The sequence below is a fragment of the Hydractinia symbiolongicarpus genome, chromosome 7 (assembly GCF_029227915.1).
Source record: "Hydractinia symbiolongicarpus strain clone_291-10 chromosome 7, HSymV2.1, whole genome shotgun sequence".
NCBI lineage: Eukaryota > Metazoa > Cnidaria > Hydrozoa > Anthoathecata > Hydractiniidae > Hydractinia > Hydractinia symbiolongicarpus.
Window position 1 is genome coordinate 8,392,949 of NC_079881.1, and position 26,046 is coordinate 8,418,994.

A 26,046-nucleotide genomic window follows, 5' to 3' on the forward strand; every position below is an offset into this window, starting at 1 on the left:
CTAATTGTTCCATAAAGCGGACATTGTGGAAAGTGTCGTTAGCGTATTTTCTTCGGTTACTCGCCTTACACCCTTACCGAAGTACAACTTTTACTGCAGAGTACTGGTCAAGTGCTGCAGTTTGGCCATTTCGAGATATATCCAGAAAACGGTCTTTTGCAAAAATATTATGTCCGGAATTGTCGAATATAACTGAACGGCCATCCAGCCCGATTATAGGGAACTTACTTTTTTTCTTGATAACTAACGCATTCAATGCTAGTATTCGTGAATCATTTTTTCCGCAGTTCACCATTCTCCAGCCTTTCTCGAAAATATATTCATCGCAAAAACTACCCAGGGTCAGCGAATCAATTCTTAAAGGGATGGTGAAAGACATATTGGAAATAAAGTCGAAGGTCAACGGCTGCGGTGCCATTTTCTTGTTGTCGTCTTTTTGAATAGCGGCCATTTTTAAAGTCCATTTCTAGGAAAAAAACTCTCAATCTCGTTCCTAGGGCTTCTCTTTTTCTAAATGTGTCTAGCGCGAAAAAAACTTCATTAGTTTTGCGGAATCAAAATTAATTCTTGCGAAAACAACGTCATATTTTGCTGAAAACAACCTGAACTACATGACTTTTTTCCGTCTTATGTCCTCCCAAGCTTAAATCTATTTAAGGAAGGGGAATAAAATAATAATAAAACGAAAAAGACAAGACAAGAGTGCACTATTATTAGAGATTTGTAAATTTAAATTGTCTCGTAGTCTTCCGTTCATTTCTTAACAGAAAATAATGTTTCATGGTGTCACATGTTTCATTTACAACGAATCAAGAAGAGCGGCGGTTTGCTTTAGTTAATCTCGTCCCCCCAAGGTCTTTTGGCCTTTCTTGGGTCATATTTCGAAGCTGCCAATATTTTTTCGATGTGTTATCAAACTCATTGAGGCAAAATACCCTAAGAGCCAGGTTGCCTTTTCTTTAGCACTTCTTAAATTTAATTTTTTGCCATCTTGGTTAGCCTGGCGCGTAGGAGTTCATACCAACCTCGTCCCCAGGCGCTGGGAACGAGGTCGAGTTTATACCAAGCACATATTTAAGTACTAGACTAGAAATCGAGATTTATGGCCGCGGAGTTGACAAAATTTTTGCCCTCCTTAATAGACAACTTCCCGAATTTCATGTTTTTGAAGCTTTTGCTTTTTGATTTTTTTCATATAAATTCGGTATAATTAAATTAGCATGTGTATAAATTTTTACCTCATTTTGAGCTTCGGAAAGTTTTTGTAGCATTATTCTTACGGTCAAACGCCTCTTGATTTCTCTTACGAGCCTCGTTATTGTCAAACAAAGATCAAATAATGCTGTTTCAAACAGTGATATATCCAGGGGCTCTTTTCCTAGTGGCTTTGGCATCAGGCATCAAGCCCTGGGGACGAGGATGCAAATTCTCTTTTCACTTTTTTTTCTTTTTTCAACACTTTAAAAACGATGGCAAAGCTGAAATTTTTGCTGATTTTCTCTTTTTTTAAGAAAAACACACAGGGTAAACATGCCAAAATTAAGAACACCTAGGGCTTTAAATTTCCAAGCAAAGCAGTACTTTAAACATTTTAAAGAAGAGCTATGGGTCGCCATCTGGGGTATTATAATATTCGTTGCCGTAAATTCAGAACATTTTTTAACCAAAAATGGCGGAACAAGAAGCTGCCAACAACAAAAAAGGGGTTCTTGAGATGTTTTTTGTTATTTTTCAGTATGATGGTATATCTTTTAATTTTAACTTCTGTTCTATATTTTACAAGACCACATAGGGTATAAAGTATTTTCTAAATCGCTAGCTGGCTAGCGTACACTCCTGGCAAATTCCTTTTCTATATGAACTCCCACATGATGTCATTTTGTTTACTTATTAGTGGTTAGCTCTCTTAGCTCTGTCACAGGATCTTTTTCACATTTTAATGTAAAGCACAATAATAATGGAGGGGCTAATGACTGTGATGAGACAAAAAGCGTATAATATTTTTTGTTATTCTAGCTTTTCCGACTCAGTATATTTGATTTAAAAATAGGGTCGGTCAGGTGACTCTAACACCAAATATTTGTGGCGTCTGCCTTATCAGGATAAAGACAGTCGGCTCAACAGTGTCACAATCATACAATTTTGCCACTTCTTTTAAGAAAAAAAGTTATTATTTACCTTTAGCATTGCACTGCCCTTTTGTGGCTTATTTTAAAGTTTCACCATATTTGTTTACCTCAATCGAGAAATGCTACCGCATGCTATAACATACTGGTTTGAACTAAGCCCAGCTGTCATAATTTTTTTTGTATTTGGCATGCCTGTCCAGCATTGGTTACAATTAATAATCTGCATATAACTTGCAAAACATCATATTTTGCGCGTCATAATGTTTGTCAAGCATTATGTTTTGGTTAATGATTTCAAATATATGTCGACTAAGGTGGGCTCAATTTTTAGCCAATCTTACCATAAAACATTAAATCTACAAAGATACTTTAGCTGATCTGAACTTAACAGAAAATGATCACTAATGAAGTAGGGCATCAAACTACAATATCCCTGTATTCATGCAGCAGTATAAGGGTCTGGTAGATCTGGACACTTGACATTTTTAGATAGAAAAATTGTGTCACATTATCTGACACAAATTAAGTGCAACCTTATTTCCCAAAAACCACAGATATTGTCTTTTCTTTTGTATTGATGGTATCTTCAAAAACCCCTGAGATGTTGTTGCACATACAGGGAGAATAAACAACTCCCAAAGCAGACCTTTGTAAATTGTGTGCACAGTGATGAGCATGCACACAATGTGCATGTGGTGTACGTGACAATCCAATAGCGTACAGGAAATAATAGTCATTAGTCTCGTACGTTCATACGTAACCTTATTTCACTTATGCAATTTAATTTTTTTAACTTACAATCTATTGTGCAGTTCTTTTTCGCACAGTTAAAATTGCTTTATATTTCTCACAGTACTCCTTATTACAATGCTCTCTATAACACATTCACAATTTTCGTAGTCTCTCTATAACGCAATCCTGGAGAACATTTTTTTCTTTGTCTTGTATGTTATTCTACTCTATTTATATCTTTGCAATCATATTGAGCACATTGAAATGATTGGCTTCTGGTAATAGATCAGAATTGTATCATTTCTAGGTGTTATTGACGTGTATTTTACAACCTAGTGCTGATGAATTGCTGTTAAAAATATTAAGAAATATTGAAATTAAATGTAGATCATGACATTATTTTTTTTCTTTTTATCTTTGCAACTTTTAAAATATGAGAATTTAAAAACTATGTACACAAAGGTTAACATGCAAGTTAATTTGTGCACAAAATTTTGTGTGGATAAAATCTTCCCATGTGGTACCAATCCCTGCAAAGTAAACAGAGTTGTAGGATTTTATTTACTATATATACTATCATGATTTTCGTCATGGTAATGTGCAAGAACAGAATACAAGGCTGTTGTTGTTACTCTGAATAGACACTACCAGCAAAGGCATGTTTGGCCCACGTATTTGTTGATGGATAAAGAAATGTTTACATAAACTCTGTTTTTTTCTAACTTAGTTCCCATGTGCTACAACCAAAAAGCATGTTTTTTTATTTTTATCATTGATGCAGACTTTTTGTGCACTGTGTGAAGATAGAAGCTGTATTTTTTTTGTGAATGAATTTCTGAATATTGAACATAATACATTTTGGTTGGCATATTTTCTGGTGAATAGCTAGGATAGGAAGGTTGTTTATGAATATATGGGTCACTAAAGTAGCTAGCAGCTAGGAACTAGCAGCTTAAAAAAAGCAGCTTAAAATTTTGTTAATGATTTTAAAAAGCAAGTTCACAAAGGAACTTTCTAAATAATAAATAAAATAGTAAATTACTTTTTCTAATTGATATTAATTCATTTTTATTATAAATCATAATCGTTAGATATGCCTGGTAAGCTTATAGTACCAGTTACACCAAAATCTGGAAAACAAGTTGGCATACCATCTTCACTTTTGTATAGTGGCAGTCGATTCCAAGGACATCAGAAAAGTAAAGGAAACCGTTATGATGTCGAAGTGGTTTTGCAGGTATGTGGAATTCTTTAAGAACTTGTCCAATTTAAAAAGAAAAAACAATTTTCTTGAATTTCTCAAAAAGTGTAATTACATATTTTTAGTCCATAACCAAACAATGTTCTGAAAAGTCAACTTCCGTTATCTAACTTTTTAAAAACAGTTTTTGTAGATCGGATGAATTTTAAGAACTTGTGCACTGCAGGCTTTCTGTAATTGTTATTAAACGTTATGCGTTGTAATGCATTTTTACTATATATGGTAGCCACAAAATGATGTATGCTTACTTTCACTTGATCGCAAATGTCATGTGGTAACATGCCATTCTGCAGAGAACTATATTGAATTAAGCTTAAAGGAATCTCTGCATTGAAGATGATGTTTTTATATGTTGTGTAGCATAAAAGGTTGTTTATCAAGTCCTTTGGAATTTTCTAATTTTTTTTTTTGCTTCTCAAGTTACTCAAGATTTTAAATATTTAAAATCCAGGAACTTTGATGTCATAAGTTTTAAAAAAATGTTAACATTACATTTTTACCTATAATTAAAGATGAGCTCATTCTTAAACTACAAAACTTTACATATTTTAAAATATCATCAACAGCATACAATTTTAATATGATGTAAGTTTGCAAGATATTTTTAATATTAATTTATGCTTATTACCTTATATGTAATATAAACTAAATAATCATTGATGATGTCATAAGATCAGATGGAAATCTTTAAAGTGAATAAAGAAAAAATTTCCCAAAAACCTTATTGAACAACCTATCCTCTATAACATACAAAATCACATTTTCAATGCAGGTCATTAAAGTCAAAATAGTTTAAATAAGCAGTATTCTGTTTAAGGTTTGCACGTTGTAAATATTCTTTGTGAATCAGTATAATGCAATGCTTGTGAATTATACTAAATTCTTTGTTTACTATTTATAATTCAAATGTTTTGCGATCAATAATACACCCTTTGCATTTCATTTATGATACAAATGTTTACAGATACATCCCTATCATTTATGATACAAATTTGCAAATACAACATTTAATTCTTTATTCAATTATTTCAATAAACATTGGTTTTTGTAACATTTGGGTAGCAGAAACACAATTAAGGCCTAATTTGAACACTGTTCAATTAGAAGCAGATTGCTTATTTTGTTTTTATATTTTAACACCATAATCAGTTGAAGTTGACCTCTTAACCTTTTTGCTAATGTCCAAAATACTATTGGTTAAAATATGATTACTACAGGATAAAATAAATCCTCTTTGAAGTTTCTGATAGCTAACTAAAAGTTATAACATATCTACTGATTTTTATATATCTCACATAAGGAAATGCTAAAAATCGAATTTTTTACATTTTTAGGCTTAAATCGGAGAAAATAAAATAAGTTTAATCAAGCATCATCCCAAGTGTAGTTTCTATATTGGTTATTAACCAATAGCTAATGTGGAATCCCACCCCTGGCCAATGTTAGCAAAAGTATTTATTAGAATTTTAAAAACGTAACCTAGACCGTAAATAGAATTAGCTTTTTCAGCTTACTTGTACACTAAAAACATAATGAAATTGACTTATTTACAAATATTTTATATGCTTTAAATTTCTCAAAGGTAAGCATAGCATGCCAGTTTTTGGCAGCAATGTATTGGTATTATTAGTTGGAATTTTTAATGGCTATGAGTGCCTAAATATGATCTATCTACTACTTGCTTTGTTACCTTAGATTAAACTTTTGTATGTTTTACAAATTACAATTACTTTTTTAGCATGTAGACGAAGAAACATCCTTTCTTTGTGGCTATTTAAAGATTAAAGGATTAACAGATGTATGTACTTGTTATTTACGTCACCTTCTTGTAGTGCGAAAAACCTGTGCCAAACTTTAAGGTGAAGATACGATAGTGTGACTAGACTTTGATTTGAACTATTTTTTAGGAATACCCTACGTTGGTAACTTATTTTGATGGTGAGATTATTGGTGAAAAATATCCTTTTTTAACAAGGAAATGGGTAAATATAAAATTAATATTTCTTGTTACCACTAAGTAAATGCCATGTATTTCCTTGCACAGACATTTTACACAAGGCCTGATGATCAGTAATTTACATGTAACTTCCTATTCTTTTGTTTACAGGATGCAGATGAAGATGTTGATAGGAAACACTGGGTATGTATCGTTTTGTTACAAATAGTAATTCTCTTTCGCTTTCGTTTTTCCTTTGAAGAAAATTTAGTCATGTCAAACTAGTCAGGTTTTTCTTAACATAACTTCAGTTCAAATTATGTAATGGGGAAACAGCAAGTTTAAATGAACAGTGTGTACAAGAAGTCAAGTCACTCTAGGAAGGGGATAGGAAGAATATAAGAAAGTGTTATTGACTTACTGTTGTGGGACTTTTATCTTAATGAATAACATTTAATGGTTTATTAATTTTATGAATTTTTATTTTATTTTTTGCTTTAGGGAAAGTTTGTTGCTTTTTATCAATATGCGAAGAAGTTTAACTCAGACAGTTTTAATTATGAACAACTCAAATCTGTGGATTTTGTGTTTATGCGCTGGAAGGTATGGATAAAATTAGTAGCAGGATATACATAGTGGAGTAACGATTTATTACGTTTGGTTTAATTTGCACAAATATCAAAAATTCTACTGTGATATTGGTTTGGGTAAAATCAAAGTTTTCTTTATCTTTTACATAACTTAATAAAATAATTTTTTTTCTCCAATTTTTCATTTTCTTTATATATAGCTTTTGTTTACATTGTTACAAATGAAACATATGATTTATTTTTATTACCTACCAAAAAATAAAAATAGAACGCATTGCTGTAGAATAGGGAAAATTAGGTTGTTGAATTTGAGGTATATATGTACTAGGGCTGGCATAACCTATCCACAGAAATTGGAAAGAAAATATTAAGTGAAGCACAAATCGAGCAAACTGTTAACAGGACTTTATGTTATAGGAACACTTTCTAATACCTGACCATAAAATCAAAGACATAAATGGCGCTTCATTTGCTGGCTTCTACTATATTTGTTTTCAAAAATCAACTTCAACCATAGAAGGGTACTACTACCATAAAAATTCTGAATGGTAAGGTGTCAATTTAATTTATGTTTGTAGTTGTTGCAACTCTTGTTTGTGATAGCGAAAAAATCTTTTTGTTTCCACCACTATATAATGACTGATTCATTTTTTTGCCATTTTTTGGCAAAGGTTGCCATCTGATAATGGCCAATCAAAATCTTGGAGGCATGGAATTGTAAAATATACGTCAACCCTTTTGTCACCCCCATGTTAGCCAGTGTGCCGGGTCGTGTTCACCTTTATTAGGAATATAGGTTAAGACCAAGACCTTTGTGTTTTTCCGCATATTTAGGCTCTTTGCAAAGTTGTTGTTTTAATAGCAAAAACTCAAAGCTTCTTTTATGTTCTTGTTAATCCTTGTTTAATGTTTGCCGTTTTGAGAAATAACCAATACATGCAAAAACTTGCTGGTGTAAAGCTGTGTGTTGTTAAAATGTGACAAAATAAATTGTTGTTACCTATTTCTGGATCTTGTAAGTGTCCATTCGGGTGATAAGAAAATTTATTTTCACGCTATTCCTTTTTATTTAGGTTTCAGTCCTTGACACTTGCACACGTACCAGATTATACACCATCCACTTTTGAATTTCGCTGACATGTTTGTGGAAAAAAAGATTTTATACTTTGTAAATTATGAAATTTGTTAATTCTGTAACCAGCTTAGACGATATTTAGAAATATCTTAAATTTTGTTTATAAAATTATGCTGAATGTTTTTCATAAAACTTTTATGCATTCTGCTATCAGAATTTTTTAACAGAACCTTTTGAATTGATGTTATGAATCAATACCAAAAGTTTTTCAACTTTGTTTTAAATCCATTTGTGATAAAACTACTGAAGTTGTTTTCTACAAACAACCACAATTACCTTACAGTGTGTATTAAGTGTATTATAAAACAGTCATATGTATTGAATGATTTTCTTTTGTAGAAATTAAATTTATTTATTAAAGAAAAACAATATTTCTGGGCGTTCGTATCTTTTTTGAGATCTGCATACCACCAGATGTATAAAAAGTGTGAAAATTATATGTGTAGAATAAAAAAAAATGATTTTGGTTAAAAATTGTACTAGTTAATTTGGCACAAACACCCCAAAATGACAATTCACACAAATAAATATTTTACTATGCGAAAAATGATAATTTATAACAAAAATATGAATAAGGTATGTCTTCAATGCTGTTAAAAGTATGCCATGAGAATCTTACACTTGTTTATCCTTACATTTTTTTCTTCGGATATACTGCTGTTGGTTAATGTATTTTTCTAAAAGAGTATGAAGTAAGAGTAGTTTTAAGGAAATAGGTATTGTGTTTTTTCATTACGTCATCTGAACTTAGGGAAAAGTCAGTCAGTTTTTTGGACATGTCAGAAATTTTAGCGTTAATGTCTATTAGAACTAATTTCATATTTCAAAGGCGGGAATTAAATTTCAGATCGCTTCTCAAAAAATTTTTTACAATCTGTTTTGCTAATATACTTGTTATTAAATTTTTTTTTAAGAGTGATTCGAAATAGGTTCAAAGTTTTGGCCCAAGACAGCTGAAATATGAGGGAAATGTTGGTTGTTAAGAAACGTTAGGAAAATAAGGAGTTACTATTGAGTGAAAAGCATTTTTTTAACTATGATTGTTACATGTATTTCTGAATGTTAAGTGATATGGAATTTATTTCCGTTTGAACTGTAGAATGTCAAATGATAATCATGCATATGTGGACACAATGAGTCCTTCCTGATGAATATACTTTCCCATTTGATAGAAAAATAAAAGATTTCCAATGTTGGATGACAATACAGAAGACATAGCGTTAAATTTTGGAGATGAAACACAAGTGAAAAAGAAAAAACTAAGGTAAACATTTTAATCAATTTTCTGCTATTTTTCTGGGTTTTCTTGGTTATTGCTGTTGGAAGAGTAATTATGAAGAACTAACTGTGTAATTCTATGGTAGGAAACAAGCCAGAGAGAGATCAGAAAACAGGGCCTCACAAGCCAGGAGAATCCTACTTTTCCACGCAATTAAGTGTGAGTTTAAAAAATGGAAAATAATTCTCCTATCATTGTCAACAGTTTTTTTTTTCTTCTTCTTTTTTTGTCACAGCAGTTCGTTTAATCCGTTGTTCAGGAATTGTCGTATAAAATAGTCATTTTAAGTTAAATTTTTGTAAATTGAGAATTACCTAAAAAACGTACCTAAAAACAAAATTGCTTCTCAACTCCTAGAATCAACTCCCCGTAAGTTTGGCATAGTTAGCTGTTTTGTCCTGGAATTGTCCTAGAATTTGTCCTACAATGTCCTTGACGTTAGATTTTTTTGTAGTCACCATGGTCCAGCTGTACCAACATTTTGTCTTGTATGCTTATATATGTTTTAGTAGACCTATTTTTGATTTTTGTTCATATTTACTGTGGAAGATTTTCAATATTACAGCTTCAATTGACTAAAAAAATATACTTAAATAAACAATAACTCGTGTATAAATTATTGGAAAGCGTTGTGATTTTTACGTTCTGAAGTTCGTTTGTAATAACGCCCCTCCTCCCACCTCCGCTTTCTAAATTCATTGTTAATTTGCTGTTTTAGTGGCTGGTTTCAGGTCTGGGGAAGGTAATGTTGTCAAAATAGTCAACATTGGAATTGGGGGGAAGGGGGAGACTGTTTTTTAAAACATTTTTGCACACGATTGTAGGCCAATAACAATCTAGAATACTTGTTTCTTGTTTCACCAAAATATTTACCATCATGTGATTTCTTAAATTTGCTCGACGTAATTGGATTCGCAAAATACACGATTTTTGCGATTTTAAAAAATGCAACTTTGAAAGTCGCACAAATACACTATTGAGTGTCCTGGGCCTTGGAAATGATATTATATCTGGTCTGGCATCTTTTGACTTTTAAATTAAGGCCCGGTTTTCACCGAAAGCCGTTTGTTGCGTTTCATATAGCTTTTTGAAGAAGGTATACTTTTATTGAAGATCGCACAGTTATCCTAAAATGCCATGATGCGGTTTTCGTGTGATAAGATGTCTTGTATGGCTAGTGCTATTTTTTTTTAGACATCCCGTGGCTGCTTTTTTTCACATTATATTTCGATTGAGCGCACTTATCTTCTACTTCATCACCAACCTAGTCACCAGTAGTTTCGTGACTGGCTTTGTAATTATTATCCTGCTGTTGTCTTTTGATTTTTGGGTGGTGAAGAATGTAACCGGGAGACTGTTAGTTGGTCTGCGATGGTGGAATTACATAGACGAAGATGGTAACAGTCAGTGGATGTTTGAAGCGAAGAAGGTGAGTTGCTGTGATATGTCTATTATTGTCGCTTGAACGTATCCAGGGTGTTTACTCGGTCATGAAGGGGTTGATGAATTTATAAAAATTAGGAGCAATTTTAGCCAGGAGGCCCAACATAATTTTTCTTACCACGAGGAAATCGAAAAGTTAAGGTAGTTAATTCAATTGTTCTTTGCTCACGTGGTCAATATCGGGAAATCTTTTGTTTTAAGCGAGAATGGTTTTACTCACCTGAGCAAATCTAATTAATTCTTGTATTATTTAAGAAGGTAACATGTGACCATGCCGGCTTTTGTGCTCATTGGTTGATCGTAATTCAAGATTTGCTGCTAAGTGGATTTGAATTTTTAGGATTTACTTTTTAGTTTTCGTTTGAGGGAAACTAAATTGGAAAGCTTAGTTGACTAGGCTAAAACAATTTAGGAAAATGGTAAGAATTTGATTAGGTCAGAAAACATGCCAGAATTTTACGATAGTTATATGAGTTATTGTGTAATTTATAATTTTTTTAGCGTCTTCTTCTTCATGTCTCCGTAATACTCTTCGCCCAACCTTTTATTGTTTGCTTATACCGAACACTCTACTTTGCAAATACCGCCAACTAGTTTTGTCGAATTTTTTATTGAAAATATAAAACTTTAACATAACAGTCTTTAATTTATTCATGTTTTTATTTAAGAAAAAGAAGGGCACTTCTTTGCTCGCAACAGACTCAAGATTGTTTTGGTTAGGACTTATCATATTTCCTGTCATCTGGGTGTTCTTATTTGTGGTGGCACTTATTTCTTTAAAGTTAACTAGTTTAGTACGTATAATTTGTTGTATGAAAGAGTTTATTGTTACGTTTGAGTAGACGACGGTGACTTTATTTTAACCTTATTCGGTCTGGGAAGGGGAGGGGGATTCCCCACCTGTCGATTTTTTTTCATGACTTTTTCTATGCTGCATGGCTATGATACGGACAGGGTTTTTATTAATGTTTATTAAACCTGTATGCCAGATTTTAAGACCCCATCTCTCTCAGAGCTTTATATATTGGCCATTAATCGAAACTACCTCTTGAATATTTACGAAATCCTTATAATAGGGGAAATTTTCGTTAGGATTATCCTTGAATTTTACAAGAACTTTATTTCATCAGGGGTAATTATTCTATAAAGTTTGGACACATAACTCGATTTCTCGGTTTTTAAATTTTGCCTGAAAATCGGAAAAAATCAGATTTTCTAGCAATTTTTTTGATTATTTTTCGGCAAATTATGTGAAAACTATAAAATATAGAAGATAAATTTTACTTGATTAGCAGAAACTTGGAACAGGATGTTATAATTCGTAATAGATCTGAAGTAATCTGAAGTATTTTAGACAGACAGTAATATTTTGCACGAATTTCAAGTTTTCAATGACGCCAAAGAAAAACTGCTGCAGCAAAGATTTATTGTTGCTATTTTGGTCCTTGTGTAAATCTAGGCCATATTTTGAAGTTAAAGGAAAAAAAAATCCAAATGTCGCGAGAATTAATTTTCGCAAAAACACAAGAAGTTTCATCAGTTTCTTTATGCTACCAATGACAGTTTACAAAACAACAGAATGCGTACAGAACGATTTATTGTGGCATTTTTCTCTCTTTACATTGCTCTTTTCATAAAAAGAAAAACAAAGAGAGGAACAAAATTACAAATTCCGCTCATAGAAACCCTTCACCTCGTATATTATAACGGAGTACAAGTCGAACATCTCGAGTTATGTCGAGTTATGTCGAGTTTTGAACGTCATCTATTGTTTACGAAATATTTGTTTTCTAGCTCACTATTTTTGTGGCTATATCACTCACGTCAGCTAACTTAGTTGGATATGTCAAATTCAAGAAGGATTCTGGGAAAGAAATGAAATCTATGGCTGGAAACTTTTTAGGTCGACAGATTTTTAGTCAGGTTAGATTCCGCACCTTTTCTTTTTTTTGATTAAGCACCAGACCAAAATTTGCCTCTGCTTCAATCGTATTTTTCTTATAATATGGTTATGATGTTTTTAAGATTATCCACTCGTAGTAGGTTATAGGTAACACTTAACTGTAACTTTACAATAATTTAGTATCCATATTTCCCTCATTTTTCCCCCTCCTTAGTTGTTGGTAATGGACGGATAATATAATAAGGTGTACCGCTAAAACAGTTCATTTTCCTCTAGCTTTATTACACTCGTGGTAACTGCTTAAGGTGTCCGATCCTTAAGTATATGCCCAACCTCGTCTCCAGGATTTGTTAGGCTTTTTATATTACAAGTCCTGGGGACGAGATTGGTATATGCCTGATCTATATCTTTAGCATTACTTTGTACAGCATATCTTAAATTTTTTAAGCAACTTAAGCCTCTTTATGTTACTGCTTTAGTTATTTAAGGTTATTCTTACCGTAAAAGCTCTAACTAACACCAACTCCTCTCTCTAATTAACGTCCCTATAAAAACTTTGAAAATTTAATAATACCTCTCTTCAATAAACGCCTTGTAAAAATCTTGAAATTTAAATACACGTCAGGGTATTTCGATTATCAGTCTTGTAAATATTCTACCGCCACACTTTTATAGTTCTTAAATTTTTTTTAAAAATAAGCATAAAGATATATCCTTGAATAATTGAAACATGTTAATATAAAAATTTCATCGTAAAGAAAAAACAGTGGGTTGCATACTATTTTGGTCAGTTTGCAACTTTGAATTGTTTTTACAACACAAGAATCTATGTGGGTAACTTTTAGAAGCCAACTTAATTTTTGTATACATTACCACAATAACTACTTACTAAACAAATTAAAAAAAATTCGTTCTTACCTCTTTAGATGCTATCGAAGACGAGTACTGAACCTACAGACAAATAAAGATGGTGTCGTAAGAACACGGGTGCGTGGTGTAAAAACACAGGTCATAGTGTAAAAACGCAGGTCACGATGTAATCTTTTTTGTAACTTATTTATACAATATGAGGATATATTTTAAAAAATGATTTTATGTCTCTCTCGTTTCAAAAGTGTGTATTTTTTGGTTATAAGTAATACTTGAAGACAGACATAGGAAAATCCGTGTTCCGAGCACCCTTTTTACTTCTTTTTCGCTAATTCCCTGGGCATTTTGAATCTAGTGATCTTAAAGTTTCTCTATCCCTAACAAAGGTTTCAGTAACCTAAAGTGTCTGTGTTTTTCTACGTTGATAGGCTCGCACCTTATTCGTATTCAATTTAACGTTGCGAAACTGAAAAAGGAGTATAGCTAATATCGTGTGTATTCTTTCTACAAGTTTACTTTCAATGAAGTAATTTTTCTCCTTGTATTGCAAAACATGAGAATCGAACGTAATTTTAGCCGATATTGGTGACCGTATCAGTGGAAATATAGTCGGCAAAAGCTAAAGAGTTTAAGTAGACAAGTACGATACAGTTAATAAAGCTGAAAAAGTATTTCGTTTGTTGCTGTAACTTAAAAGCGCTTTAGTTCACTCGCCGATATTAACATGATAGTGATGATAAATTTGTTATCGTGATTTTTTTGAAGATTTGTTGATGGTTTAAAAGAAGGCGATAATGTCCCAAACAATGGTTTTTTTGTCAAGTAGCGAGAGCACGCAATATGCGGTATAACAAGAACGGGCGAACCCGTGGATTTTTCCACGGGCTAACGACTAGTAATCTAAAATTTTAGAATTCAATTTTTGATTATTATTGTAACTGTAAATCATAGCTAACTTAACTTATATAAACTTCATTTCTCTATAAGAACAATTTTAAAAGAAAAATAATAAACCTGAAAATTAATAAACAATAAAAACAAAATGAAAACAACGGCAAAGCTGAAAAATTTATCGATTTTCTCTTTTTCTCTGAAAAACAACTTGGAAAATATCTTTGTTGCACCAAAATTTTTTTCGATATCAAAAAGGCAAAAGCCCCTGTGGATGAGGCTGCATGCATAACGCCTTGCATCTCTTTATTACACCTCGCGTCTCTCCATTACGCCTCGCGTCTCTCTATAATGCGTCCCAACGCTATCTATGTTGAACCTTGACACTCTACTACGCAACACGACACTCTATAGCGTGAATTTTGTCCAGTACATGATTCCACACAAGTTCTGGGCTTCGCGTTACGCGCGTACATGTACAGTTACCGCTCGATGTGTGGAACTTTCACTTAGTAGAACCATTTTTCCCCAGCCCCTTGGATTTGCGGTATCAAACTCTCTTAATTTCTTCGGATAAGTGGAACCCCAAATGAGTGTAACACAGTTCGGCAATTGGAACCATTCTTTACTCTAGTCCATTGCGCCAAATTACATCCATGTAACTAAAACTTATTCGAAGTGACAATATGAAAGCAACTCACATAAATTGAACTTGCTATGTTTTATTTTGCCCTTTCTGGAATCTTTTGCACTTGTATTTTTAAAAAAACTATTTTCTTCGGTCCCTAAAAACAAAAGTTCCACTTTTTTATCGAGCTTTAACTGTGTAGTTCGGTCTCGTAGTTATTTCCGAAAAGCATTGTGGGTAATCTAATAATCTTTTCCTTGCTCGTTTGGAGGAGAAGCAAGGCAAAGACGGGAAGAAGAAGAAACGACTGAATGCTGAGTGCATTTCCTGATATTGCAAATTGAAATTACTCAATGAACACAACGTGGACGCAAGGCGACTCATCAATATAGTAATCGTACTCCGTTGCAGTAAAAGGTTAATTTATTTACCGAACAACCCACGAGATTTCATTTAGTGTACGAAAATAACTGGCAAGCAAGATGAGCGACGAAATGAGAAAAATGCTTGATGAACTTATGGGGACGAATAGGGATGGTAAGCAGCTAACTAATATATTTGCAATCTTCAGGACATGGGAATTTCGTACTAATAATGAGTAGGCAAAAAGTGCCTTCTACGAGGGTGCCGACTTTGCCAAATATTTGAAACGAGGTGAGCTTGTGCAATTTTTCAGATAAAATTTGTTTTTTTTTTGGCCAGTTACTCCTGCTCTTTTCCAGGCTTGCTGAAATTATTTCCAAAATGCAAACACAGCATTTTTCAATTCCGTTGACAAAACAGACAACTCTCTATTCTTGCTGTCAGAGTGTTTTCCACAACCCGTCCGCAAGAATTCTTGTCGGATTCGCATCATAATACTGGTTAAGACAATCACGGGAAAGTATTCAGATTAAGCAACAACATGCTGTGATCATAATATTTTCTGTGGTGAAGCCTTCATAATATAAGACTGGATTTTTCAAGGAATTCTTTTTTTTTAGTTAAATCTTCAATATGATTTAGATACTGCTTAATTTTTGCCATTTTGCAACATTTAACACCATTTTGCTTCTTAATTCTGTTTAATTAAGGTTTCTAATGTGAAGGTTTGACCGAGTAAAGTCCACTGGATTGATTGCTTTATATGTTTTCACTTTGATTATAAAGCACAATGTACTTTGCACTGCATGGTAATATGGCCAAGCCATGCAATGTCCAATGGAAACAAACCCAAAATAGTGGCGATTCAGGCAAAAACCAGCAAAAACCAAGGGAACAACGTTGATTTTTAAAAAACAGAACTTTATATGGGACTAAAAGTTCAGGGGAGTTATGTTTAAAATGAAAAGCAAAATTAAGGGATTTTTTGGGGTTTTTTTCAGAAAAATTTTCACCTGACTGACCAACTCACCTTTTTAAATTGAAATAATTCTAACCAAACATATATTTGAGGTGGCCTTGGCATTAATAAACACTCCAGACACAAGTAATGGCTCATTTGAACCACTGCTCTTCTTAGATATAAATATATTTCAACATTGGTACTATATTTAAAATGGATTTGGGCTTTTTCAAATGAAATTCTTAGTTATTTTAAAGTGCTAAACACCATATCCAGCAAGTCGGTACCCTTGTGTAGCTTAAGGGGTGCCACACAAATTAATTTTTTCGTTGCAGTGGCTCCCAAATTTTCCTTTGCCTCCTCAGTATCCAAAGCTCACTAGTATTCAATTATACACATCATCAAACATAGAAATAAAGAATGTGGTCAATAGATTATCCTCCAAAGTTGCACACAAGCTGGAATGCTGAAATACTGTGGGAGTTTAATAGTATGTCCGCATAAGCTTGCTATAATTTAAATTTGCAAATAGTCCACAAGAACATCATGGAAAGAGATCCCTTGAAAATTAAGCATTATATCCATCATAAGAGATCCATCATAAGGGATTTTTCAACACTTTTCTTATTTTTCATCCTGCTAATTTGGTAGATGATACCCTTTCATATATATTTTTATTGGTTAGATATTCTTTAACATGGCTCTTACGTCACAACCTCTTAAATAGAAAACCTACATGAATGTCTGAAATTTGAACTGTTCACTACATGTACCCTAAAATGGCAGTTTGTAAACCTTGGTGAAAAAAATGAAGCAAAAGAATTTGTGCTAAAAAAGTGAAAACAAGTGCAATTTTTCAGCGATAATGGAAAGAAACACTGAGGCACAAGTTAAAAAAGTTAAGTAGTATAACAGGAATATAATAGGGAAACTTAAGCTGGATTTTGTCCAACTTTTTTTTGGTAAATTTATCCCCAAAACATTTTAATCGTATTATTAAGTAGGAATAACACAGAATAAAGAGATTGATGCCATATGTAACATTATATAATGCTTGACACAATTTTTAAGGTTTAGTAAAGTAATAAAAACTAAGCAAAGTTGTATAAAGACCGAATTTTGTTCTGAAACAGTTTGAACTGCTAATTTCAATCCACCAAATTAGAAATTGTTAATTTAAACCCACATTCAATTAATTAGCACCAACATTCAGTTCATTTAAATTTGTCGCAAATGATAGACATTCTTGTTAAGAAAGGCTGATTGAAATATAATTTTTGTATTTCAAGTTCGTGTTTGTATGAAGTAGTAATTGCACCTTTCACTTTCAATTTGTGCAGATAAATTTATTCCTGTTATGTGCGGGATCTATTCAAAGATCCATTAATCTTGATTAATAACCTTTTCAGCAGGATATGTAAGTATTTGTGGTAAGAGAGAATTATTATCCCCTTTCATTTCATGCATTTCTTCTTCCTCAGGCTCCCTCCTTTTGTTTAAAAAATATTTTGTGTTATTTTTGCAGAAAAGAGAATCTGTTTAAGGACAAGGCCAAAGCAGTGTTGTTTTTTGCTTAGCTAGTAAAAAGATTAAATAGACTAATTGTGGATAATAGAGAATAATTTTAAAAAAATGACAGCAATGGGACTTTAGCCCACCCCAGTTTCCAATATGCCGCAGGCCCTGAAGGCTATTTTTAATAGGTTTGCATTTTGTTTTATTTTTAATTTTTTTTATCTCGTGTTCTTAAGGTATGCAAGATGCAAATGCTGTAAAGTTTACACATCCAACAGTTTGCAAAAGTTTCCTACTTGGTCTATGTCCATATGACTTGTTTCATAATACGGTTAGTAAGGTATGAATTTTATTTAATGCTCTCTTGATCTACGAATCAATAAATAACTTTACAATGTTTCAAGAAAGCAAAGTTTATGAATTTTTTTTTATGAAAGTTGCGATTATGTTTTGATTATTATTCTCTGTTATACCCTGTTATATTTGGTTATCAGTAGATCAAGAGTGCAAACTTTTAAAATTGTATTTTTTGTTACAATGATTTCTGTTACAGGAACAAATCGAGTGCAAGGGATGAATAAAATGGTTTTGTAAGAATACTCTACCTATCTTAATTACAATGTACCCACACTGCATAATTAACACAATAACATTTTCTGCTGTTTTCTTTATATCATTTTTAAATTAGCTGTTTTTATACCAAATTTATTTTTGAATAACACACTTCTTAAGATGTCAGTGTAAATCTTACATCTTCACACACTCGATTATGTCAGTAATTTGGGCCATTTTTACACTGACTACCATCCAAAACATTTGAATTAAACTAGCTTCAAGTAATCTTAGTATAAAAATGACTATTTCTGGTTAAAAAAATTAGATTACAGCAACAATGATTGAAAAATAGACTTTTATAAGGTTGTTTATGCATGAATATTGTTTTGGTTATATTTGTTTTTATTTTATTATTTTTTAAACACTCAAAATTTTTAATTTTGTTTAGGGAACATTCAAATCAAGTAAGGTACGTGTTTACAAAAACTGACGCCACATGTATCAAAAGAAAATCAATTCATTACGCCGCGGAATATGCCAGCGAAATTCTTTCCATACTGATTGATTTTTTACCGAGTACTCGATTTGTTCTGTGATGATGTATAATTTTAAATTCCATGCTCATGCTCTATGTCATTTTCTCTTAGAAACTTGATTTAGGCATGTGTAGCAAATTGCACGATCCTGCACTCAAAGCTGATTATGAACTAGCAGCCAAGGACGAAAAATATGACTATGAAATTGAGGTATGTTGTTTGGGGAATTCCATGGGACCAGTGCACACACACTCGCAACGGCTATTCGCACGCCCTAATTACGCTCTTTACTCGCATAAAATAAAATAAAATATTAACAAATGAATTATAAAAGCTGATTCTCTACAGTGTAGTTAATGTTGCCGCTTAAGACTATGCTTTAAGCATTTAACTATTAAAAACTGTATCCCAAAAATCAATCGTTTTAATCCACAGCTTCAACTGTATCATTAAAAACAGTTTATAACTGCTGTGGTTAAATTAAATTTTTTTAAAAAAGTTAATTAAATGCCGTGTTTTTTTCCAGTGTTTAAATTAAATGTTTTTTTCTGCCTGTGTGAAATGAAATGTGTGTTGAACATTTTATGGTAAAATTCTTAACTGTTTAAAAGAACATACATACTCGCGTGAGAAATTTTTAAATCTTTTTCTTTATTGTCAAAGAGAGAGAAAAATGTGTGAAAATGTGAATGTTTTCATTCATTTTTTTTTGCACAGAATTTAATTGTTGCCACCAGCTCTTGAGGGACCGGTTTTTTATTTGATAAAATATGAACACCTGTGACTTCAAATAAGACTTTTGCATTGTCATTGTTTTTTTTTTAATAAATTTTATTCGAGACAGTCTGAGACAAAAATTTTAGTTCAAAACTTTAATTGTTGAAAAACGCAAGAAATAATGACTTCGACGCCAAAAGGAAATAAAGTTGAACTTTCTACTTTCGATCGTTGGGGAAAATCAGGAATTATTGGTTGTGTTATTGAAGAAACTGACTTTGGAGAGAAATATATCGCTGTCGAAAGAATTGTTAAAGGCGACATGAGAAAAAAACCTGCCTCATGTCAAGCGATACAGCTGAAGATAACAGGCATTAAAAATGAAAACGAAGCCACCAGAGAAGCTTCATCTCGAGCCAAAAAGTGGCTAGCATTAGAACTAATCGAAGTTCTTTAGCAACACTTCGCTGACTTTGATGCTTCCATCTTTAAAGATATGCGGTGGATGGATCTTGATATTTATTAAAACCACTAACCTTTTTGTCTTCTATAAGACTTTCTAATATTCTTCTTCCTCAGTAATCTTTTGTTCTGATAGTCTATAATCTTTTTGATGGAATCCAACAGCTTCTCTTGCTTTCTAATATTCTTCCTTGCTCAATAATACTTTCATTCAATACTCATATGCAATCTTTCTTGTACAACCCAACACCTTCTTAGCTATATTTACAGGGTCAGTGATATTGTCTTACTCTTTGTTCTATATGACAATAAATACATATTAACAGATATTTTGTCTTGGTCAGATGAAATTAATTTTGGAGACAACCAAGTTATTGCTCTATCTACGCATTTTGATGTACCATTGAACCAGGCAGGTTTCGACATTGGTTGTGTATTAAAGGAGTGGAAATCTTGCAGGCACTACATAAAGGCAAAGTTTATCGATCTCGGAACAAAGAATGCGATTGTTTGGCGTCATATCATCATGTGTTGTAAGGAGCTATTCTTAAATATTTGTTTACTCCTTTTGATGGTCATGTACATATCAGTATCAAACTCAACCGTTGAAAGATGCTTCGGCATTTTCACAATGATTATGACTGACCACAGGCTGCGATTGTCACATGAAGCAATGCGGGATGTTATCTGGATAAAATGCAAGGACAAACTATGGTCAGAGCAAGAACACCAAGAAATTATCGATAGAGCAGTTGAACTTATGCTTTTAAAACCACGTACTACACAAATTGACAACCAAAAAAGCGACCATTGCCAGCTGATGATGCAGAATACACAACAATTACCAACAACAGCGAAGACAGTGAAGATCTAATTGATTTTGACTTAGAAGATGTTGTTTTGTAATTATTTTGTACTACGTAACAGATAACTTTTTCGGAAATGTCTTTTTCTTGTTTTACTAAAAATATAAAGAACAAATTTAAATCTAGAGCTTAAACTATTCCACACAAGCCGTCTCCCAAAAGCTAACAAACAAAACTTGAAACCTGTATAACCATTGTTATAGATAATAGGTAACCTACGGAGAAAATATTACTCTGGGAACAAGGTTGGGATAAATAGCACTACAAACAATGGCAGACCATTGCAGTGTGCAACGTGTGGAACGTGTCAGCGTCTCTTCGTTCACTGTTAAATTTAATTATATGGTATTTGCCTATTATAAATTACTTCCTACAACGAACCGAGGTGTTTTGTTATTATATTTAGCACTTTTACACCACTTAAAGAACACTCACGGGACTGATCAGAGTATAAATAAATCAGAAAAAAATTTTCTAAAATGGATTTACGCGTGGGGTGTGTAGCTTCGTGGAATTCCCTGGTTGTTGGTAAAATAAAATTTCATGTTTGCATTAAAATTGAACTTAAAAGTTTAAAATTACTTTCCTTCCAATAAATTCTTTTTTTTTTAATTAGTATACATGAACCACACAGATTATTATTTTTGTTAAATTTTTGGTTTTTATATCATTTGAAAGCTTAGAGTTCATTGAAAATTTATTTTAAATAAAGTAAAAAGATTAAATAAAATAAAAAGATTAGATAACAAAACTTTTTTTCTCAGTTCTTTTCCAAAAAATTAATTTGCTTACAAAGTTTAAATCTTAATATCTCAAAAACAATTTTTTAAAGGGGCTACGGAACGGCTGTTGGTTTTGACTTTAGTGACTTACACGAAAGTCGAGCTGGAGGCGGCGAAAAACAAAAATGGCTATTTTTCCGGCATGTATGTAATTTACAGACTCGAACATATAGACATAACTAGAATTTTTATCTTTCCAGCCTTTGTCATGTTTGCATCCAGAATGAGTCTTGCTTTAAATATTTCTTTGTAATATACATTTTGGAAAAAATATTGAACCAGCAAGCAAAGTGCGCTGGTCTGTTCATTGCACAAAACGCGTTTGCTGGATTTTTAATATGTGCGCAGGATATACGAAATGTGAGCATTTTAACCGGTTCGTAGCCCTTTTTATACACCTCCACGTTTTAAAAATAACACTATTTGATGAAAAATTTATGTGGTTTATATAAAATTATATTTATTTCATAGTTAGAAAGTATTCTTAACAGGGTTCAGGTTTTTTATGTATCTTTGAGAGAATTAATTTTCGTGAGAGCTAGTTTTTGCGAAGTTGGTAATTCCTAATATTTCGCAAGAATGAAATTTTATGAAAATAGAATTATAATTTGTTTGTCAATTTATACCGTTTTTCGAGGGTAGTTATATAAAAAACAAAGATTGCTAAAATTGAAATTCACATAGTACATTACGTAAGTAAGTACAGAAGAAGAAAAATATAAATCGTTCTTTAAAAAGGAAAAAAACTATTTTTATAGGAATCAAAGTTCGCGAAGAGCGAGTCCCACAATGATTTTGCAAGAACTAATTTTCGTAAAATGGACAAAAACTAAAGTTGCACGGATTTTTTCCCTCGAAAAATTAATTCCCTGAATGTTGGCTTTAATAACAGGCTGGACAGTAATTTAAATTTTATGTTGGATTTTATTTGGATTGACTTTATGATGAAAATATCTGGAAATAAATATTGAAATTTTTTAGTTTTTTTAATAAACAGGGTGTTTTTAGAGCATTCATTGCAAACTAAATGATTTTTCTAACATTTGAAAAAATTTTAACTAACTGACTTATTTTCTTTTTTCTTTTAATTATTATTATTTTAAATTGTAGCAATTGGATCAAATCAAACAATTTGTTGAAGATTGCGATCGCAAAGTTTCTGTAAACAAACGCAGACTAGAGGAAACACAGGACCAAGAAACATTAGGTCCAGAAGCTCAAGCAGTCCATGATCTGAATGAACAAATTGGTATAAAGCTGGCTGAAGCAGAAGAGCTAGGTAATAGTTGGGTCTAGTACTTTCAAACTTACTGAAGCTATGAAGCTTTCCCTTTTCTTATTTACTACAGTTATAGCTATATTTTTAAGGTTTTAGTTTCTTGCATTTACTTTTTGTTGGCTCAAGATTTTGATAGTAACAAGTTGTTCTATGCTTTTGTAGGAGCTGATGGAAAAGTGGAAGAGTCTATGCAAATGTTAGCTACAGTTGAGCAGCTCAAACAAGATAAGCGCAAAGCAGAGGTGATTAAATTGTTGCTTTTATATTGATGTGTACAACTTCCAATCGCTTGCGTAATACATGTTTTTTTTTTGTTACCTACAAAAAAATCTACTTTGTTGCATGACAATCTTTTACTGCAAATATTTTTAGGACATATATCGAAACACAGTACCAGCAGCAACAAACCAACAGCAAAAACTGAGGGTGTGTGAGATCTGTGCAGCTTTCTTAAGTTTGTATGATAATGACCGGCGTTTGGCAGATCATTTTGGCGGGAGATTGCATATGGGTTTTATTCGAGTTCGAGATAGACTGACAGAGCTAGAAGTAAAAATTTACCTTTCCTTTTTTTTTGGTAAACTTCAGTTGTGAAAACTGCTATGAATGTTTGTCCTGCGTCAATGTGTATGTGCGTATGTGTCAAAATTAGTAAAAAAATTAGTAAAATATGTATATATATAAATTTTATCATTTAAAACAAAATTTCAAGGTTGAATAAGTAAGGAAAAAGGGAACTCTGGGAAAAATGAAAAGGAAAATCAAAGGCACCACAGATGATTTCTTTGCGTTTTATATGGGAAGGGAGCTCGTTATATAATTTTGCTCCAAAATAATAAAATGACTTCTTTGCTGTCGAAAGTTTTACTTTAGGAAGTTTTACTGAGGTATTTGAGCTTCTTGTGTTTACTTGGTGATTTACTTTTTTAAACTACTTTTCGAAGTTATCACAAACATTTCCATCCAAACACTTCCTCACGAACATGCACGACTATTTCAACTTCTGGCTGTAAATATGCGAAATTTTAACTTCGTGATCACCGACAATGCGTCTTGCTCGACGTCGTTAATTTTTAATTTGTTGTGTGATTATGACAAACACTGTTAAAAATCGTTCTTTAGCATAATTCTTCAGCGTCTACATATCTTATATTGAGTGTAATGAACTTTTAGGAGACAGTCAGTACAATGCGAAAAGCTCGTGAGGAAGAGAGGCGCAAACGTCGCGAAGAACGCGAAGAACGAGGAAAAGGCAGATCGTCTGATAGGGATCGAGATAGATATCGCGACAAGGATCGCGATCGAGATCGGGATAGAAGACGGAGCAGTTACGATCGTCGCGATCGCGACAGAGATCGTGAGAGGGACAGGTAGATACACTAGATTTAATACACTTCTAACGGCTATTGTTGTAATAAAACACGCGACACGTATGCTATCCTGTTGTATTTTCCTTTCCTACAGAAAGCGAAGAAGCAGAAGTCGAAGCAAGGACCGGGAACGTAGAAGAAGTCGCAGCAGAGAAAGACGTCGAAGTCGAGACAGGAGTCGTGAGCGGCGACGAGACCGAAGTCGCGGAAAAGATAAAAGCCGAGACCGAAGTCGAGAAAAAGATAAAAGTCGTGATCGTAGTCGTGACAGAAGTCGCGATCGAGCACGGATTGGAGACGAAAGCAAAAACGACAAATTACAAGACCAAAAATGTATTAATAACGTTTTTTTTTGTTGTCTAATATTTTTTAAATTTAATGTTCATCCATATTGTTCTAAAAAAACTGTATTTTTATATATTTTTTATATTTAGCACCCGATATGAACCGAATGGTGTCAGTTGAAGAGGGCTCCGAAAAACAAACTGTGAATAAAATCGAAAATCTTGACGAAGAAAGTGCGGAGAATAAAGATAGCAATGAACAACAATTATTTAAACAAATAGATATGGCAACCGATGCGAATTCTAACGATGTTACGGATGTACCAACACACACGCCTGCTTTACAAGAAACTAAGTAAGTCTCTTCTCATCTAAACAAAGTACGGTAAAATTTTGTGAATTGAAAGATAAAATAAATTCTATGATTCTGACTGAAAACTGTTTTATAAGCCGAAAGAGCTTAATTTTTTAAAGTAATTATTTTTTTTTTCATCCTTGACGTAGAAGGACGTAGTTGACTGGTTGATCCAAACTCTTAGGGTGTTTTAATTGTTGCTGACGTCAGCGTTACTTTTCCCCGATTACCCTGAATTCGAATATTTCGTGCTCCGGCAAGTTATAAAATGCAACTAGCGCTACCCAACTACCCACCTAACGTGTATATGTCTGCAAAAATTACGCTTTCGTAGCAGAAGTTCTGTTTCAAGTTTACGCTTTCTTGCCGACTTTAAAAAATACTTCCGATATTTTTAACAAGGATTGTAGGTCGCTTAATCCTCCCTATTTTTAATATAGCCTGTTTCTTTTTAGTGAAAACTCGTTAACGAATTCCTGAGTGCTCCTGTTACTGATATCGACATAGAACTTTCTAAAGATGTATATAATTTTCTAATTTAAATATATACTTAGTATATATGGTTGTCTTTTTAACGTGAAGAATAAATTACAAACGGCCGATTTTGGATTATCGCAGGAATTTATTTTTGCGGATTGTCCTATTTTTTGATTTATTATCTTGCATCATTATAAACTTTAAGTCATTGATTTGCCATGTTCTATCCCGTGCACATTTTCCCTATATATACACTAAAAAGCACTACATCAAAACAGAAAGATGTACTTGCATCTTTACGTATGGGATTTATGTTTGGCGTTAAAACTGTTTGCGGGCATGTACGATTTAATGATCTTTGCGTACTCGATAAAAGTTATAAGAACTTTTTCATTTTTACCGGAATTGAAACAAACGCATTTGTGATATAAAAAGTGAAACAAACAAAAATCCTAACATTTCCGTGAACATTTTTGGCAACAAAGTATATTGCTAAGTATTTATGCACGTTGTGAAAGCACTGAAAGAAAAAGCTTAGTTGGAGAAGGTGGTTTGTTTACAGTTCAACAACGATCCCTATTGAAGTAGACTATCATACTGAGTTTAACTAATATACGTCATCAAAAGGTACTTTGTAAGCTGAATAAACGATATTGACAACACCTCGTCCCTAGGATCTCGTGGCCACGGAGCGGGTAACTATGGCGCCATCACTATCAAATTTAAC

At 32.7% G+C, this 26,046-nt stretch overlaps 3 protein-coding genes across 10 annotated transcripts; all 3 read left to right on the forward strand.

The window, feature by feature from the left end:
- The first annotated feature begins 3,922 nt into the window (after nt 1–3,922).
- On the forward strand, nt 3,923–7,970 carry LOC130649102 (glucose-induced degradation protein 4 homolog). Its single transcript, XM_057455315.1, has 7 exons — nt 3,923–4,098; nt 5,861–5,920; nt 6,030–6,104; nt 6,230–6,262; nt 6,560–6,661; nt 7,066–7,196; nt 7,722–7,970. The coding sequence occupies exons 1-7, from the start codon at nt 3,955–3,957 to the stop codon at nt 7,783–7,785; spliced, it is 609 nt and encodes a 202-aa protein (XP_057311298.1). The 5' UTR covers nt 3,923–3,954; the 3' UTR covers nt 7,786–7,970.
- An 886-nt stretch (nt 7,971–8,856) lies between these two features.
- Nucleotides 8,857–13,498, forward strand: LOC130649103 (Golgi apparatus membrane protein TVP23 homolog B-like). Its single transcript, XM_057455316.1, has 4 exons — nt 8,857–9,047; nt 10,257–10,491; nt 12,300–12,428; nt 13,335–13,498. Exons 1-4 carry the CDS (start codon nt 8,974–8,976, stop codon nt 13,371–13,373), a joined length of 477 nt encoding a protein of 158 aa, XP_057311299.1. The 5' UTR covers nt 8,857–8,973; the 3' UTR covers nt 13,374–13,498.
- A 1,564-nt stretch (nt 13,499–15,062) lies between these two features.
- LOC130649101 (putative RNA-binding protein Luc7-like 2) lies at nt 15,063–25,400 on the forward strand. 8 transcript variants are annotated; one of them, XM_057455309.1, is made up of 12 exons: nt 15,063–15,334; nt 17,462–17,538; nt 17,873–17,967; nt 18,640–18,660; nt 18,839–18,937; nt 22,665–22,833; nt 22,996–23,075; nt 23,206–23,382; nt 24,007–24,203; nt 24,298–24,536; nt 24,638–24,842; nt 25,298–25,400. In XM_057455309.1, the coding sequence occupies exons 3-12, from the start codon at nt 17,875–17,877 to the stop codon at nt 25,320–25,322; spliced, it is 1,305 nt and encodes a 434-aa protein (XP_057311292.1). In that variant the 5' UTR covers nt 15,063–15,334; nt 17,462–17,538; nt 17,873–17,874; the 3' UTR covers nt 25,323–25,400. The 8 variants fall into 8 exon arrangements, with proteins under 8 accessions (XP_057311292.1, XP_057311293.1, XP_057311294.1 ...); XM_057455310.1 differs by lacking the exon at nt 18,640–18,660 and having other exon boundaries at nt 17,873–17,976; XM_057455311.1 differs by lacking the exon at nt 18,640–18,660.
- The last annotated feature ends 646 nt before the right edge of the window (nt 25,401–26,046 follow it).